The sequence below is a fragment of the Chionomys nivalis genome, chromosome 23 (assembly GCF_950005125.1).
Source record: "Chionomys nivalis chromosome 23, mChiNiv1.1, whole genome shotgun sequence".
NCBI classification, from domain to species: Eukaryota; Metazoa; Chordata; class Mammalia; order Rodentia; family Cricetidae; genus Chionomys; species Chionomys nivalis.
Genome location: NC_080108.1, coordinates 10610222 through 10628300, shown reverse-complemented (window position 1 = coordinate 10628300; position 18079 = coordinate 10610222). Strand labels below are relative to the sequence as shown.

The window sequence follows — 18079 nt, the reverse complement described above, 5'->3', positions numbered from 1 at the left end:
GAGGACAAGTTTTGTCTGTTGTGTCCTAGTGGTACAAACTACCTTCTCTGCAGCTGGAACCAAGTCAAGGAAGCCAAACATTGACTGAGTTGTCAATGTTGTGGAGAGCTGCTGCATCAGCAACCAGAGTCCCAGGGTTCTGTTTCCTGTGGGGGACATATGGGAATCCTTTATCAAGTCTCTCTCCCTGCCTGAGCCTGGTTCTCTTAAACTCTGAGATGGCCTCCCTAGGTTGAATGATCTCACGGCTTCCAGCTCTATGGGAAAAGATGGATGATCCGTTGTCAAGGCCCACATCCTTCTGTGAAGACAGTGCAGGATTGCTCCCCTGGTTTCCCCCACTGCCATTTAGCAGCTGTGAAGTTTCTAAGGAGGAATGTGAAGAACTCAATGCATGGAAGCACAAGAGAGATGATCTTGGAGCAAGAAACAGCTCTTCCCTAATCTGCAGAACTTGGGGCTTTTGTCCACGTACAGAAATTCAGAATCTCAATTTAGCTCTGCAGAGGGAAATCTGCATCAGTTTAAGGAAAGTACTACTGAAAGACAGTGTGCTTTTGCCCTGTGTCTATTAGGAGCAAAGTCAGAAAATACATGCTCTGTGTAGTGTGGTAGAGCCCTCAAGAATGGAGACACCATACTAAAAATTTTTTTCAAGAAAGCTGAGATAAAGACAGACTTTAAAATAAAAAAAAATCATCTTGGTTCTATATTGCTGAATATACAAAGAGATAGAATTTACCATTTCTTTCTGAGACATAAGCTTTAGTGATCAGATCTTGGAAGATGCCAGAAAGATCCAGGCACATACACCAAAGGTGCCAAGAACCCTTAAAAGTGAAGACTTAACTAATGGTCCTCTCCATTCTCTGAAGGACTGAAGACATAGACGTTTGCTTCTATATCTTTGGTACCCAACATTAAGGTTTCTGTCACCCCAGTATCTACGGTCCTAGCTCATTTCCTTCCTAAGGGTATGCATTTGTTTTTTCTTTTCTAGGGTTAATGTAGCACAAGTTTGTCTAGGGCAAGCTTTAACCAAGAGCCTGCTCTAGGGCTTGTTTTTAATTCTGCTGGTTTGCTTTGTCAATTATTAACTACCACTCTTAACTCAGCTAACCTCATCCTCCAGCTGTCCTTGATGCTGACTGCACAACTTCTTTGGCTGGGTCTTTGTTTCACTGTGTTTGCTTCCTCTTGCTCTGTGACAAGCAGCATGATTTTGCCTCTGGGTATAGTCAACAGCTGCCACCCATAGGTTTTACTATATCCTATTCTTATAGAAAGTTTTTCTAAACATTCTATAATTGCACTTTGCCATTAACCCAATCAGTATTTTAATGCTATTTAAATCACAAAGCTATTGGTTTGTTCTGTTGTTTAATCCTTTGTGCTTAGAATGGCTGCCATAAAATTTCAACTTCTTAGAATTTATGGGTAGTTTTACGTATATTCTTATATTAAATCATTGCTCTTTGGGCATCTAAACAGAATGAGTAATATCTCCCGGCAGTGAGAATGTCCTTTAGAGAGAAAAGATGACCCAGTAGACAACCAGCACATTTCTCCATCTCTAAGAGACTAAGAAAAGGCACAGATATAAGCAGAGGGAGGTGGTGTGGAAAGACGCGGGGGAGCAGTTGGTAGACAAAGATCAGGTGAAACTCAGAACAGGTGTTCAAGTTTTCAAAGAAACAACTCTAACACAGAGCGTTTGGCAACACTCAGGGAAAGGATGAGATCCCCTCAACAGGACTTTAAGCCAAAGAGCGTCCCAAGGTGTGCAGTCCTGCACTCTGCAAAAAGAGTTTAATACAAGAGACCTGAGAGCTGCACAGTAGGCAGATGCAAACGGGATAATTGCCCTTATCTTCTGGTTTGTTCAGTGGTGCTGGAGCAAAGAGCCGTCCTAAGAGGGTCTTACCATCAAGCCGAGTCCATGTAAATGAGAAATGACCCCGTGTCTCTGATATTTAAATGCATGGTCCTCTGTGTGGTTGGTAGCCCAGTTTGGGTAGGTTATAGGAATTTTAGTCAATGGAGCCTCATTGGAGGACTAGGTCACTGAGGATGGACTTTGGGAGTGTATATCCTCACCCACTTCCAGTTCACTCTCTCTGCCTCACGTTTCTCACTCTCTCCGCCTCACGATCTCTCTGCTGCCAGCTCCAGCATTCATTCAACCATTACAAACTCTTCCCCTGGAAACAGAAGCGGAAATAAACTCTTGCTGCTCAAGTTGCCAAAGTCATGGTATTTGATCACAAAACCAAGGAGTAACTAACACAACCTAATAGAGATGAAACCTAACAAACTGGCCAGTGACATTAAACAGAGAAGGAGTGAACTGAGGGGTGGGGACAGAGGAAGGGAGGAAGGGAGGGAGGGAGGGAGGGAGGGAGGGAGGGAGGGAGGGAGGGGGAGAGAGACTGGGAGGAGGGGCTGGAGGGGAAACTGGCCAGAATGTAAAATTAATGAATTTTTAAAAGCCATTGTACTCAACAGGGAGAAAACAGAAAACACTTCTTCTAAAACTAGAAATAATATAAGAATGTTCACTGCTGCCGCTCCTAGAAGTGCTTGAAATCTTGGCCAGAGCAACACAGAAAGAGAAACAACTAAACGGAACACATTAAGGAAGAGGACCCCTGAGTATCCCTGTGTGCCAATTATATGATTCTCTCCCCTATAGAGCCCACCTGAAAATGCCAGCATTGGAATACAATGTTTCCGCAAGTGTCAGAATAAAAGTGACCATCCCAGCAGCAGTGGCTTTCCCAGTGGCTTTCCAACACACCACAGCTGCCTTACTAAAACAGAAGGAGGGGAAGCAACTGTAGCCACAGCAGTCATAACAAATGAGAGGCCTAGCGATTACTATCATCAATGGGGTTAAAGACTGCCACAACAGGGGGCTGGAGAGATGGCTCAGTGGTTAAGAGTTCAATTCCTGGCAACCACATGGTGGCTCACAACCATCTGTAATGAGACCTGGTGCCTTCCTTGCCAACAGTACATTGTATGCTTAATAAATAAGTCTTTAAAAATAATAATAATAATAATAATAATAATAATAAAGACTTCCACAGCAATGGAAACTTTCTAGCCCTGACTGGAGGAAGAAGCTGGTGAAGACTCTAGAACAATGGTTCTCAACTGCCCTAATAATGTTTGGACCCTTTCATAGTTTCTCAGGTTGTGGTGACTCCCCCCCAACCATAAAATTATTTTTGTCTCCACTTTATAACTGTAATTTCATTACTGTTAAGTATAGTAATGTAACTATTTTTTGGAGAGAGGTTTGCCAAAGGGGTCGCGACCCACAGGTTGAGAACCACTGTTCTAGAAGCTCAAAATAGACCTCAGTGAAATCAATACCATTAAAACGGGCACATCACTGAAAGAGATTTAGGGCTTCATTACAACCTCCTAAAATCCCAATGACATGCAGCATTTGCATCAGGTTTTCTCAACTTCAGGGGAAGCAAAGCTCTCCTTGATATTAAAGGTTGACGATATCAGACAGGAGCCAATCATGGACAGGAGTCAGCCTCCTCCTGTGTCATCAAAGGCTAGGTGTGGAGGGTGGCTTTGTGGTGTCCTCTCCCTTTCAGTGAGTAACACCGGAGGGAGTCACTATGGGCCAGATACCAGAAGGATGTTCTTAGTAAGGCAACATGTAGGCCAAGCTGGAGCCAAGATTGAGTATCAAGACAAAACGGCATAGGGCTCTGGCCATATGTGGCCAGAGCCAACAAGAGAATCCAGATCTGTGGTTATACACCAATTATGTGAACCAAGTAGAGCAAGGTTCCACTAGTGGAGGACTGAGGAAGTATAGGCCCCGGAAAGATAGCTCTTGTCTCCTGTCCACGTGAAAACCCCTTAAGATAGACCTGCCTTATTTGACAGACAGGGAGAGATTCACTCTTTCCCAAGGTCCTCCAGCGATGCACACAAGATTCGCACTCACACAGAGGTGTCTCCGCAGTGTGTGTTTATCTCGCGTGAGACTCTGGTACAATTGTGGAGAATACTCATTCCATTGGTTCTCGCCCTTCACAAACAGTGCAAGGCAGTGTCCACCTGTGGGTCTTTTTAGTTCCCCATCAATTACAAATGAATATGTTATATGTGAGAGTGATTCTGTAAGGGACAAGAACTCTCCAAATCTGCTTGGAGGAGAGGGTCTTTTAGCGCAAGGCCAAGCAAGATCATTGCCTCACTTTTCTCTCATAGCCTTCCAGGGCTGTTCCTGGTGTTCTTACTTGAGCGTGCCAATGTAAGGTAGACGCAGACTGCTGCACCCTGATGGGTCAGTGGGTCAGAAGACAGGCCGTGTAGAGCTGCACTAGTAAGCATCCCTGCCTTCACCTTGGTGCTACAGCCTCTGGATACCATAGTGAAGGCTCTCCTTGGCTTTGCATAACTTCTTTCTCCCCCTTTCTCCAGTTGTACGACTGACATTGTCTGGTGCGGTCCATGCCCAAAGTTGGTGTGCACTTCCTTCCCTCATTTTGGTCCTTGGTTTGATTTTAAGGTGCAGTGTTTCTGACAACATGCCAGTGTGTGGTGCTTCATCTAGTCAGTAAACACCATGCTCTTGTGTGCCCTTGGCTGATTTGTTCCCATTCCTCTGAGCTTAGGGGAATAGTGCAACGAAGCTTGTGTCTTTTATAGACTGGACATAAAGAGCTAAGGGATTAGCCAGGCTTAGGTGCATGGTGAGACCCTGTCCCGAAACAAAGCAGAACCAAAGCAGACAGTGGCTGCTTGTTGTAACCACACAAAAGTAGTGGCAAATGGGCAATCTGGATTCCCCAGATTTATAGAATCCATCTTTAGCAATGGGCCACCCTAGGGTGACAATTCCCAGGTACTCTCAGCTCTGTACATGGAGTATGTACATATGTCTTAGAAGCCCAATGATAAGAGTCTAGGAAGTTGTGGTAGTGAGCTGTTAGGAGAGAATGGCACAGGGGCTGGAGGTGCTGTATATGAAATGACAAGGGGGAATCTGGATGACCAACAACACAAGCACCATGTTAGAAAATCACACAGTGAACTGGTGTGGGGGCGTGCGCCTTTAATCCCAGCACTCGGAAGGCAGAGGCAGGTGGATCTCTGAGTTTGAGGCCAGCCTGGACTACACAGCGAGTTCCAAGACAGCTGGGATGTTGTTACCAAAAACCAAAACAAAAAAGTTTGTAGTAGTTAAAAACGTGGTACAATGGCTGACTACATGTGCTCCTAGCAGAAATACTGTTTTCTCTTACCTGAAGCAGTGCTATGACATGTTGCATTCTTGACTGGAAAGCTTCTAACCCAGAAATGCTCAGATGTTGGAAGTTAAGCCCTGACCACCATACTGAGTTCCCCCAGCTCCTCTGCCAATGTTCTGCCCAGTCCTAATGGTCGTCATGGTTTCCATTATCAGTTACCATGCACTCATCACCTTCCTCTGAGAGCCCAACTAGGTGCTCTGACAGAAGAGTGAAGGGGCCGGGTACCCTCCCACTAGGCATGTGATGGGTTCCCTATGGCCTGAGAGAGTGTCATCCGCTTAACCATTTTCTTAAGCTGGGGAGGTGATGCAGACAGGTCACCTTCTATAATGGTTCTGCTTCTATTTATAGAACTAACTGATGGATGCTTATGGTCAGCCCCGAATCGTGTTGGCCTGCATGAATTCACAATGCCGCTGTAGCCTGCTGCTTGTGCCTTCGGTGGCATGTGCCCCCAGCACCTTCACTTTCTGCCCTTGGTGTCCGGAGGGAGGCCAGGAGGGGTGGACCCAGGCCTGGTCTAAGGTGACTCAGGAGGCAGAGGTAGGCAGATCTCTGTGAGTTCGAGGCCAGCCTGGTCTACAAGAGCTAGTTCCAGGACAACTAGGGCTGTCACACAGAGAAACCCTGTCTCGAAAAACCAACAAATTAAACAAACAAAATAAGAAGGCTGACAAGAGAGGATCAGAAGCAGTCAAATACAGATGGCACATGATTAAAAAAAAAGATGCTGGGGGAGGAACTACAAGGAGGAATCAGAGGTGGGAGAGATGGGGAGGAGAATCACTGAAACACACTTGGTTTGAAAATGTCATAATGACAACTAATACCTTATATACTAATTTTCTTTTTTCTTTTTTTTCTGGTTCTTTGAGACAGGGTTTCTCTGTGTTACAGTCCTTAACTGTCCTGCAACTAGCTTTTGTAGACCAGGCTGGCCTCAAACTCACGGAGATCTGCCTGCCTCTGCCTCCCGAGAGCTGGCATTAAAGGTGTGCACCACCACCGCCCAGATTATAGGCTAATTTTAAAAATAAAAAATATACAAAAATATTAAGTCTGCCACAGTAGTGGAATCTCAATCTAACAATAGCATTAGTGACCTTGTGAGGAGGTACACATACCAGTTGTGTCTGGTGGTTCGTGTGTGTAATCCCAGTTAAGGAGCAGAACAAACTCCATTTTGAGAAAGAACTCCCATTTTAGACAGGACCTAATGAGGGGAGTGAATCCAGCCCAGAAAAGTCACAAACACTTCTAAGGAACTGTGCCTGTCTTGGTCAAAGTGACCCACCAGGGTGTCCAAACAACATCTGCTTGCTTCAAACATCCTTGTAGGTATCTGATTAACCGCTGCTTTGAAATTCTTGTCTGCTCACAGTCACTCTTTTGAAATTCTTCTATATCCCAACCAACGAATTCAAAAGTTGTATAAGTTTCACCCAATTCTGAAACGCCAAGGCTTGTGTCAACCTGTTTTGTGGTTTCTTTCTTTAAAAATCCCTTCCCTGAAGGCTCAGGGCTGTTGTCCCCACGTGCTTCATTGGTGTGTTGGATTGCGGTCCAAGATGTCTTGTATTCAATAAACCCCACTGTGTCTGCATTGCATAATGGCTCTGGGGTGGTCTCATTTGGGGGTTCCGTGTGATGCGGGCACAGCACCAGCACTCAGAGGGTGGAGGTAGTAGAACAGCCTGAGGTAGTGAGTGAGACCCCGCCTCGCAAAGAAATGGAAAACCAAACAAGACCCACAAAACCACTTCTGGCTCATTGTGTCTGAGTTTTGCTCACAACACTTCCTGATACTAATATGTGTGGTCATCTCAAGTTAATTTACATCAGTGCTTAGTAATAACTCTTGGTACACTACCTGGAAAAAGTCTGGCTTTGCCTTGTGACCACTTAGCTCCCAGAGAACAAGAGCAACAATCAGAGAACAGCAAACAAACACAACCAAAGACACTCATCAAATGTTTGCCACGACAGACCTGTACTGATGTGGACACAATTGGAGAGGGAATTCCAGAAATGTATTCTAAATTCTGAGGATGTTTAATGTGATTCCCAGCCCTTCTGCAGCAGACAGACAGACAGAGAGAGAGAGAGAGAGAGAGAGAGAGAGAGAGAGAGAGAGAGAGAGAGAGAGAGAGAGAGAGAATGAGAATATATGCATGTGGAGGCCAGAGGACATGAAGTGTCATTTCTCAAGATCTGCCTCCCTTTTATTTCTTCTCTTCTCCTTCATTGTTCGGGAACTCATCAAATAGGTTGGCATGCCATCAAGCTTCACATCTGGGTCTTCCTAAAGTGGGGTTCTGGAGATCAAACTCGGACTCTTCCTTGTGCTTCCAGGTACCTTACTGACTGAGCCATCTTTGTAACCCCTCAATCAAGCAGATTTTGACTCTACAACTTTTTGCTGAGTTTGGATTCATATTTACATGACTAAATACAAACAAACAGATAAGGTCTCACTTTGCGGGGATAAATGGCTGTAATTGGCAAGTTAGCAAATGTTACCAATGCTGTTATGAGTTCAGCTGAGGTTCCTCCAAGCCAAAGTCAAAGAGACGAGGATGGGCTGACAGCCTGCCCTGGGCATCTCCGATTTGGCCTGGTGTGGTACACACATTTGCACATAAACCCTGTGTCTGTTCACTAACTCAGTTGGGATTACCTTATCCCTAGGTTTTTCTACACTTCTGACTCAGACTTTGGTCCCAGATGCTACATTTTGTTTTCTTTATCTCACCCCCTAGCTTTCCATAGCATGTGGCAGGACTCTTTCCTGCTTGGCTCTTCTACGCCCCAACCACGCATGATACTACAGACTTTGACCAGTATGCAGGGTCAACCCAGAAGACACTTCTTACCTAAATGTCACTTGTTCACCATGGTCAGAATCACCAACACCGACCCTTCTCCCTGTAGCTAGAGAGTGGAGGACAAGCACTGGCTTAGAACACACAGTGAGAGAAGAGGATGCAGTTCTGTCCGCACCGACTGTGCAGGTGACTGTGACGGCCTCCAGATCAGTTCCCAGGATACAGCAGCTGAGTGCCAAGTTGAGTTCCCTCCCAGATGTCACGTCCTCACTTTGAAACAGAGCTTGCTAGGACAGGTGCCTTTCTAGTAATTAAGGCTAATGATATTTCCCCTCTGGGGAGCAGCATGGGGGAGTTTGCTCTTTGAGGCCACATTCCTGATTGACACTTGCCCCTGGACCAGGAGACACTGATCATATTCCCCTGGGGTGAGTCTCCAAGATCTAGAGCCAGACAAGATAGGAGAGGGTCACAGGTGCGTCTGCTGAGGTCTGACCCACACAATGTACAAACTATCTGATACTAACCTGAGGCCACTTGCCTAGAACGTCGGTCGGCTCTTGAAAGACCAGAGGGCTTAGCTCTGCTCTGCAACCCAGGAGCAGAAAGCTCAGCGTTTCTTCCTCTCGGTGACCACGTGGAGGCGACGCTGGCTGCAGGGCCTGAAGCCTAGGGAGGGGTGACAGAATCCTGGGCTTGCCACAAGTGCCACTGTGGCAACATTCTGCATTCCGAAACCACAAACAAGCCCCGTCCTTTCCCCGCCTCCCAAGTCTCTTCATCTCTGAAATTCTCAACTTATAAAAACAGCATACTTTTTTAAAAAAGAAAACTCTAATGAGGCCCAGTGAGATGACTGCCCAGCCTGATGATCTGAAATAAGGCACACACTCACATGGCGGAGAGACAAGCTTACACAGGTAGTCTTCTGACGTCCACCATACATGAGCCATGGGATGTGTGAGTGAGGAGACACACTCACACCGAAAGTGTGATTTGAAAAAAAGAGACAAGGGACAGAGAGTGAGTTCCAGTTACCGGTGTGAATGCTGCAGTCTCTGGGGGGAGATGCACCTATGTCTGCATCTCACCTAGTGCACACTCGACAGAGAGAGCAGACAGGCAGCTCACTGGCTCTGAGTGTTACAACTCATTCAGCTTTTCTGCATGTTTGAGAATACTGATATATATACCTCTAGAAGATGTCATCCCCCAAATTGGCAAAAAATTAAAAGTTTAAAAAGCCCTGGGCATGTAAGGAAGGACTCTAAGTCAATACTATGCCACAAAGACTTGTACATCCATATTATTATGCTATTCGCAATAGCTAAGAAATGGGTCCAACTTAGATGTCCAACAAATGAAGGAACAACAAAAAAGGGACACATATGTAGTGATATCTTATATGTATTTTTTAATAAATAAAGCTTGCCTGAAGTTCAGAGAGTAAAACAGCTGCACTGATCATCCTTACAGACCAGGCAGTGGTGGCACACACCTTTAACCCCAGTAGCCACACTAGTTTGCGATAGAAACTGGGCAGTAGTGATGCACGCCTTCAATCCAAGCCCTAGAAAGGAATAGAAGATGGGAGGAGACAGCTCTCAGACTCAGTCTCATTCTGAGATTCCTGGAGGCAGGATCTCCATTTCAGACTGAGGTAGAGGTAAGAGTCAATGGTTGGCTCTTTTGCTTTTCTGACTTTCAGACTGAACCCCAATTTCTGTCTCTGGGTTTTTATTAAATCGTGCTACACACATACACAAAGGATTTTATGTGGCCATAAAGAAAATGAAATAATCATCTTTGCAGGAAAATGGATATGACTGGAAGCCATTATGTTAAGTGAAGTAGCTCAGATGTCTCTCCTCTGAGAACTTTAATTTTATAACTGTGTATAGACATAGGGAGCTTTGGGTATAGGGCTTGAAACTAAGAGGGGGCAATGGGAAGGGGACGCGAGAGATCATAAAGAAGGGCTGGGGAGGGGAAGGAAAAAAAGGAGATAGAATAAATGTGACATGATATCACGATAGGAGCATCTCACCAGGGATCAGCAAGAGCAGGAGGGGAGGGGGAAAATCAGTGAAACAAAATAAAGCATGTATGAAAATTCTATAATGAAACCCATTTCTTTGTATGCAATTTTTTTGCTTCTTTGTTTTTAGAGACAGAGTTTCTCTGTGTAACAGTCCTGGCTGTCCTGGAACTTGCTTTGTAGCTCAGGCTGGCCTCTAACTCACTGAGATCCACCTGCCTCTGCCTCCCAAGTGCTGAAATGCTGAAATTAAAGGTGTGCACCACCACCGCCCAGCTTTGTATGTAATGTTTAAAAACTAAAACTAATTGGAACAAAAAAAGAAAATCCATCATGAGCCGGAGAGTGTGTGGAGGGGCTGCGGTGCACCCTTCCTTCCTGTCCAGTCATGGTCTCACTTGGGGTAGAAGTCTCCAGAAGCAACCACTCCTCTGTTCTGTTCCAGTCACCTACGGCTCTGCTCTCTGAGAAGTCACGCTGACTCGTTGGCTCTGGCTGTGATGTTCTGCTGTCCATCTTGGCTGCCGGAACAGCTCAACCCAGGGTCTTCCTGAAGTGGTGACCACTCCAGCTGGCAGGTCAGTAGTCCAGGAATGGTTGAGGACAGAGGGGGCCTAAGGGCAAATGAGGATGCTTTGAGGTTGGGGTTGGGATGTTGGCTGTCAATTACCTGCTTTGTAGCTAAGCTTCCGTATTTACCAAACGATCCTCTGTGAAGTGCTGGGCAGGCCTCTCATTCTTGCCGCATACCGCGCCCCCGTGTCTGCACTCTGTGCACTGGCACCCAGTTCGCAAGCTTTGGGCAAGGGGGCTGGAGGTTAACATACACAGACAGACAGAGAGACAGCGACATGGGTCTTCCTTGAATTCCCCAAGAATGCTCCCTTTATTGTGTTCAGGGACAGATTATACAGAGATAGCCACGCCCCAGCCAAACCCACCAGAAACCACTCTCCTGCCATCAGGAACTCCTGAAGGTCTCGTGCTCAGAGCAGCTGTAGGCACTCAGATCAGGGGAAAACAAGTTGTTTACAAGAAATTCAGGATCTGGGGTCTCACTGCTCCCAACACATTCTCATGTTCTTTGCCCTGCCATTGGCCTCTCTGGGAACCAAGCTAAACCTCCTCGCCTGTCCCGCCCCAGTCCTATGTCAGCCCACTTATTTGTCAACTGGCCAATCCCAGGGCCAGAGGCTGTGCTGGACTTCTGAACACGGGATCAATTTTACTTAACGCACAGGTCCCCATAAGGCAGGTAGGGTTGGTTGTCTGCACTCAGCAGGGACAGCACTGGGCCTGAAAGTCTGGAAGGCACCCCCAGGTGTTTGAGGGATGGCCCAGACCCGTTACAACAGCAGAACAGCAGACCAGGGCTGGGGTCTGCCTGACAGCTCCAACCTTGCACCTTCTGTCCCCAACACATCTTTCAAGACAGGCTGAGCCCCTGATAGTCCTGGGGAGCCCCGGAAGAATGTGCCCCCACTCCTCAGCTCTTATCTGCCTCTTCCTACTTGTTGGTCGGTCCTCCACTTCTTTAGAAAGCGTTCTACTGAATACTTTAAAAATATTCTCCCATTTTTTTAAAGTGTTTTGATTATGGTCTGCCCCTGCATTTGCTGAGTGGAACGTGTTGCCCTCATGACTTCCTGAAGGGCTTTAGAATTGGAGGTAACCACAGGGCACTGCTCTCAAGGTGGTCCCTCAGCCCATTCCACCATGTCCTGCTGAGAGTCACTGTCACTTCACCACCACCACCCTGGGGTGTGTATTGCTGGAAATAGAGATTGCCTACAAGGTAGAGGGCTGTGACCATCAGCGCCCCTAAATGGGGGTATCTTTAGCAGTAAGCTCTTGACCTTGGGGGTGAATTACCCCGACTTCCTCACTGACTGGTTCTCTCTACAGGGGTAGAAAATGATTCCAGTCAGGCCGGAGCCCTGGGAGTCCACAGTCACAGCTGCAGGATGGAGGAACCCACTCCCGAGCCAGTCTATGTGGATGTGGACAAGGGGCTGACCTTGGCTTGCTTCGTTTTCCTCTGCCTCTTCCTCGTCGTCATGATCATCCGCTGTGCCAAGGTCATTATGGATCCTTACAGTGCCATTCCCACGTCGACCTGGGAGGAGCAGCACCTGGATGACTGAGGCACAGGACGTGTCACAGGACCCTAGGATGTCCCTCTTTCTACCCTGGCCGAGCCCCAACAAGCACTTGGAGGCTGGGAGTGACTATGACCACTCAGAGATGGAGAAGGCTTGCCTTCACCTTATTGCTTCTCGCATGACCGCCGGAGGGAAATGCCAGCATGCTGGAGGCGAGGCAGTTCGGGGAAGCCTGGGAAGTATGCTAAGCCATGACTCGGGCAAGTGGGGTCTATTCTGGGACTCCACTGGGAGACTACAGGGTGACGGTCCCCTGTCTAGGCTCCTGCGCATCTATGGAAAATGAACCAAGAACAGAAACTCTGGTCTGCAAACAGTGGTCAGAGGGGAGACTGCCCTTCAAATACACAGCACAGAGAGGCTGCTGAGAGCCCAGGATCTTACCCACAACCTAGCAGCGGAGGGGCAGGAAGAACGGAAAATTCAGGGGGCTTCTCCTGCAAATTCTCACAAGGCACACAGCTACTTCCAAACAGTGTTTCTTTATTTAACTAAAATAGAGAGGGGATATATTTTTCCTGTTAAGAATGAGATGTGCATTTTAGACACTTGGGAAAATACAGAAGAAATATAAATATAATAAAAGAAAACTACAACTAGAAGGAAGGGATGTGAAAGCACTTATAACCCAACTTCCCAGAAGCCATCATTTGATATACTTCTCCAAGTCTTTTTTACAAGAAATTTTTTTAGTAATTCACACCGTATGCATGATGCTGCATTGATTCATACAACAGCTCAAATACCTTCTGCCTCTCAAGATACCATGGCTGGTTTCACTGACTGAAGAGTGTACTGTCTAGGTCATGACTGAATATAGTCCTTTTCTTTCTCTTTAACATTTGCACAATGTTCTCACCCAAATCACTTCACCTAGCAACCTTCAGAAGCTCTGCATCCCCGGAGCTCCAGGCAAGATTTGGGTTCTAGTCCTGCTTCAGCTACTTAAAGGTTGTACGATCTTGAGAAAGTCACTTCTCCTCCAGGTACCTCAGTTTCACCATTGTAAGATGAGAAGGGGGAGTCTGCCTGTCTGTCAGGGTAAGCAGCCATGCTACCATGGGAGCTGAAACTAGGCTGCTGGTGATTACTCTTCTCTGGTTTCCTTCATCCACTTCTCCCACACACTGTCACCGACATCTATGACCTTGCTGCAAGGGTTCTAGGTCAGAGCCCACATCCCCCTCCCAGCCTCTACTCCCGTGCTCTTGTTATATGACCCCTCAATAAATCAGCACCTGTGAGCACCAATTTCCTCATCTATAAAACAGGGGATCACATCTACCTCACACGGTTGTTGTAGAGAGAAGATGTAGAACGTGAGCAAACAGGGGTATCCCTTCCTGAATTTCTCACTCTTGGGAAAGAACCCTGCCTTCCAAGAGCCAGAGCTCCCAGCCAGTGCCACTGGCCTACAGGACATTCATAGCCACCTCCTCGACACATGACACCCCCGGGGTCTCCCGACTCACATGGTTGTCGCTACTGTCAGTGTTATTGCATATGTGAGGTGCATCTATTGTGTCCTTCCAGGGTAGGACCTGCTGCCGTATCAAAAGAGACCTGTGCTGTGGACCTTAGACCTCCCCCATCACCTACACTCGAGCCACGGGTCCCCATGCACCTCAGGCTACCCAGAAAAAGGTTTCCAAAGCGCTGTCACTGCTAGGTGATCCCTAAAGGTGGACAGATGCTGTTGAGGTGGCTTTCCAGGGCATGCCCAGTCTCTCTCTCTCTCTCTCTCTCTCTCTCTCTCTCTCTCTCTCTCTCTCTCTCTCTCACACACACACACACACACACACAGATGCACAAAGAGACAGCTGGCACAGACTCCAAACATGGCTATGAGGCATCACCTTCAGCCAAGCCCTTCCTCAGAAACCTACCTCACAGATGGGCAGGCATTTCTGCAGGAACCTGTTAGCATGGGTTTGCAAAGTCAGCCAAGGCCTGTTCCCAGCTATTAATGACAAAGCAGCAGGAATTGAGAAGATATCTGAAGAGAGCTCTGAAGACTTGCTTCAGGACCTCTTCCTTTTGGAGGGAAAAAACAGGATGCCCCAGGCTGTGTTCCTCAGACTGCCTGCTGAGGGAAAACCACACCTTCTCAGGAGGAGCCTGCTAGAAGCCCCTCTTTCCTCCTCATGCCTACAGACTTGGTAGACTAGAATCAGACTAGGCAGCCTGGGCCAGACCCCTTGATGACAGCACATTCCTGTTTGAGAAGCACTGCCAGGACCCCTGGTTTCTGACAAAGTCCCAAACCTAGACGTCCTAGTACTTTTCACCTTATCTCTGCGCTGTTTTCACGGCGGCATGGGGAAAGAACGTTTGAGAAAAGAGGTGATTTTAAAATCCACTCCGCCCCTCCAGAAGCTTCCGACAAGCCAACAAAGCACTCTCCCGTCTCCTGTTCATCCTCTTGCCAGCTGTCCCTTGTTTGAGACAGTCTCTTCTTTGTTCACACTTTAGAGCCCAGGTTAGATGGCCCACGAGCTTTCAGGGATTCTCCTTTCTCCACCTGCCACCCCCCACGGGAGTACTGAAATCACAGCTGTGCACTGCTGGCCCCACCCACCTTTGCACATACGTTCTGGGGATTCAAACTCAGGCCCTCACACTTGCACAGCAAGCACTTGGCTTCCTGAGCTAATCTCCCAGCTTCCCCTTCTTCCATCATATTTAAGGTCTGTTTTTAAATGGATCCCCTCATGCATGTGCATAGCAATGCAGACCACGACAGCAAATACATTGTTTTCCTTTTTCCCATTGAACGTGCGCTGAGAAGGATTTCCCATTGAACGTGTACTGAGAAGGATAGATAGAAGTGGCTGGGCTGAGCCTGGGGTTGGCTCAGGAAGACTGAGAGCCCACTTCCGGCAAGAGTGAAAGGGAGGTCCCTATCTCTTTCGCTGGGCCATGCAAAGGCAAGAGAGGTGGAGAATTTCAAGGTTTTCTTCTCTTGTGCTTTCTGTTCTGAAGGATGGAGGAAGTGGTCCTTTAGTGACCAGAGCACCCGCATCCGTTCCTGCTAGCTAAACAAAAGCCTGTAGCTGTGGGTAGAGAAGGAAACACTGCAGCAAAATATCAGGCTGCAGGCTGGAAGCTGGCAGAGAGGAAATGAAGAGAGGCTGGAGAAAGGGATAGCTGTGGAGCCAGCTACAAGCCAGAGAAGAAGGCAAACTCTGGCAGGGAATGGATGACAGACAGAATCTCCAGACAGAGGCATCTAGAGGCTGGGTTCTGGTTGCTGCCTGTGATGTGCTGTGTGGAAGTCCCTAGGTGTCACCTCACGCTCTCGGCAAAGGCAGGCACACAGTCCTTTCACGCCTGTGTAACCTCAACAGTGGGTCCATCTCCGTAGACGGCCACAGAGAGGGCCCAGGTGGCCCAGAGACAAATGGGGTAATAAAAATATTCAGAAGCAGGAAATCCAGATGATAGCCACCAGAAGGAAGTTGGTCCCTGGGCATGCTTAGAGGATGGGAGTGATGGATGTGAGTGGTGGGACCCAGCTGCCCGAGCATGGCATATAAATTGCCATCACACCATTTTACTTTTCCAGTTAATTTTCTTGTTTCCTTTTTTATTTATTTTTTTAAAAAAAACTTTTTTTCATTATACATACCAATCCAAGTTCTTATTCTCTCCCCTTCTCCCAGTCCCACCCCACCAATTAATTTTCAAATGTCTCCATTTTGTTTTGTTTTGGTGGAGTGGTTGCATCGTTGGGTATGGAACTCATGGCCTTGTACATATGAGGCCAGCATTGTGTCGTTGATATTTGTCCCTAGCCCCACGTGTCCTTGCTGGAATGAAAACAAGTTGCTCTTCCCCCATAACTGCCCCCAAAACCCCAGAGGTTTCCAAAAGAGGCCAGCCCTGCTTTCAAGCACCAAGTGGAGATAATTGCAAAGTCTTTTGTCCATGAGACCAGGTCCCTGTCCCATGGTCTTGCTGTTGAGGATTGGTCCCGCTGTGTAGGATGCATAATGGCCATAGTAGTCCCTGTAGCTGATGGCCCAGGCCACTGGGAAGTGATCACACTGAACCTTCCACATCAGTTCTGGCACTGATAGAGACAGGCAGCCTCAGTTATACACCTGCTCCTGTCCTTCGGTACTGACTCCATAAGTGCTTGAGAGTCATCTCCAAAGACCACAGAACTAATTAGGAATTTGAACCCTAGACTTACAGATGTATCAAGTATCCCAGTGACCCCTTGGGCTCTAGCGTGAGCTCCTTTGCCCTTGTGGGATATCAGTAATCCCGTAGCTTCTAGGCTATGGGAAAATGTTGCCGGACATGCGGCCATCCCCTTTTCTGTACACTGGTTCACCTAATCGGCCCCAAATGGCACAAAAGTCATCTTCCAAGTTACCAGACTCCCACCATGTTCGCTGGTGGAAGCATTCATTCTGAGTCACCACGGATTCCCAATCCAGAACATCTACGGTTATTATAAGGGTGGAAAAGTCAGTTTCATGAGTCACAACCCCCCTAGCTGGAAGATACATTAACACAGCCATGACAGAAACAGCATGGGGGTTCCTTATGATCTTAAAAGTAGACATACCATATGATCCCTCATTGGGGTTTATTGGTGTGTCTAAAGGAAATGAAACCAGTATTTCTAAGGACTCCAATCCCACATTGATTGCAGCACCAATCACAGTAGCCAAGAGCTGCGAAGCTTATAAATATTCATCAGTGGATGAGCGGATGAAGAAAATGTGGTGCCTAAGCACAGTGGAAGGATGAAGTCTTGTCATTGGGACATGGATGGAACCGGAGCCAAATACAGAAAAGCAAGGCCTCGTGATGTCACTGATGGAGTTAAAACTGTTGCTTCCCCAGAGACTGAGAGGAGAATGGTGGTTACCAGAGACTAGGGGAGGAGTGGGGACCCTGGTCACTGGATCCTAAGGAAATAAGTTCTATTGTATTTCTATGCTGCGGATTCAAAGGAGCTGGGAGAAAGGATTTTGAATGTTTCTACCACAACGAAGTCATGTTTGAGGTGATATATAGGGTTGCCCGGACTTGGCTCTGCACAATATACACATATCAACACACCCTATGATATGCTATAAATATGTACAATTTGTGTATCAGTTTTAAAAAATAAAATATAAAAGGCGTAGATATTGCTTTTTTTGTATGTCAGTCACTGAAATGAAGTCTTCCAAAAAACCCATTCTATACTACAGTTTTGTCAGCCGTTTCTGGGGGTGGGAGGCAAGGTAGATGGAGAAAGTGTCCCCTGGGAAGAAGGCTGCAGCTTCTGCACTCCCTACACATTGCTGCCCATTGCTGCCCAGAGTGGTGACTAGGGCACCGTAACCCATAAAATCTATTGCCTCTGGGTAGGTTGCATGCCGGAAGTAGACGTTCAGTCTGTATTTCTGAAAGCACACACATGCTTTGGCTAAAGGACCTGTAGGAATCAAGCTGAGACTGACCTGGAGGCTCCCCCTCTGAGTGGGTTCTGCAGAACCCAAAGGTGCTATACAGGCCTCAGAGGAAAGCTTTTCACCGATGGTCCTCCTTGATTATTGACCTAGTGTCTACTGTACCATGCTGTCAACAGGCCAGGCAAGATGCGCCTGCTGGCACAAAAGTGGAATGGTTGCGAGAAACGCACTCAACCACGCTCTGAATAGAGTTAAGGTCTGCTCTATGTTTGGAATGAAAGGTATCCTATGTCTGAAACTGTAAGCCAGGGCATAACCCAGCAGTTGGGGACGTGACTCTTGTTTGTTAAATAGA

At 47.1% G+C, this 18079-nt stretch overlaps 1 protein-coding gene across 1 annotated transcript in view; it reads left to right on the top strand.

Moving 5' to 3' along the window:
• Positions 1-17442, top strand: part of Ctxnd1 (cortexin domain containing 1) — a 43013-nt gene extending 25571 nt beyond the window's left edge. Inside the window, exons 2-3 of the mRNA XM_057756222.1 lie at positions 10594-10726; positions 12054-17442. Of these exons, the coding sequence (XP_057612205.1) occupies positions 12113-12292 (180 nt within the window). The 5' untranslated portion in view covers positions 10594-10726; positions 12054-12112 and the 3' untranslated portion in view covers positions 12293-17442. The remainder of the gene's footprint in view (positions 1-10593; positions 10727-12053) is intronic.
• Positions 17443-18079: the final 637 nt, after the last annotated feature.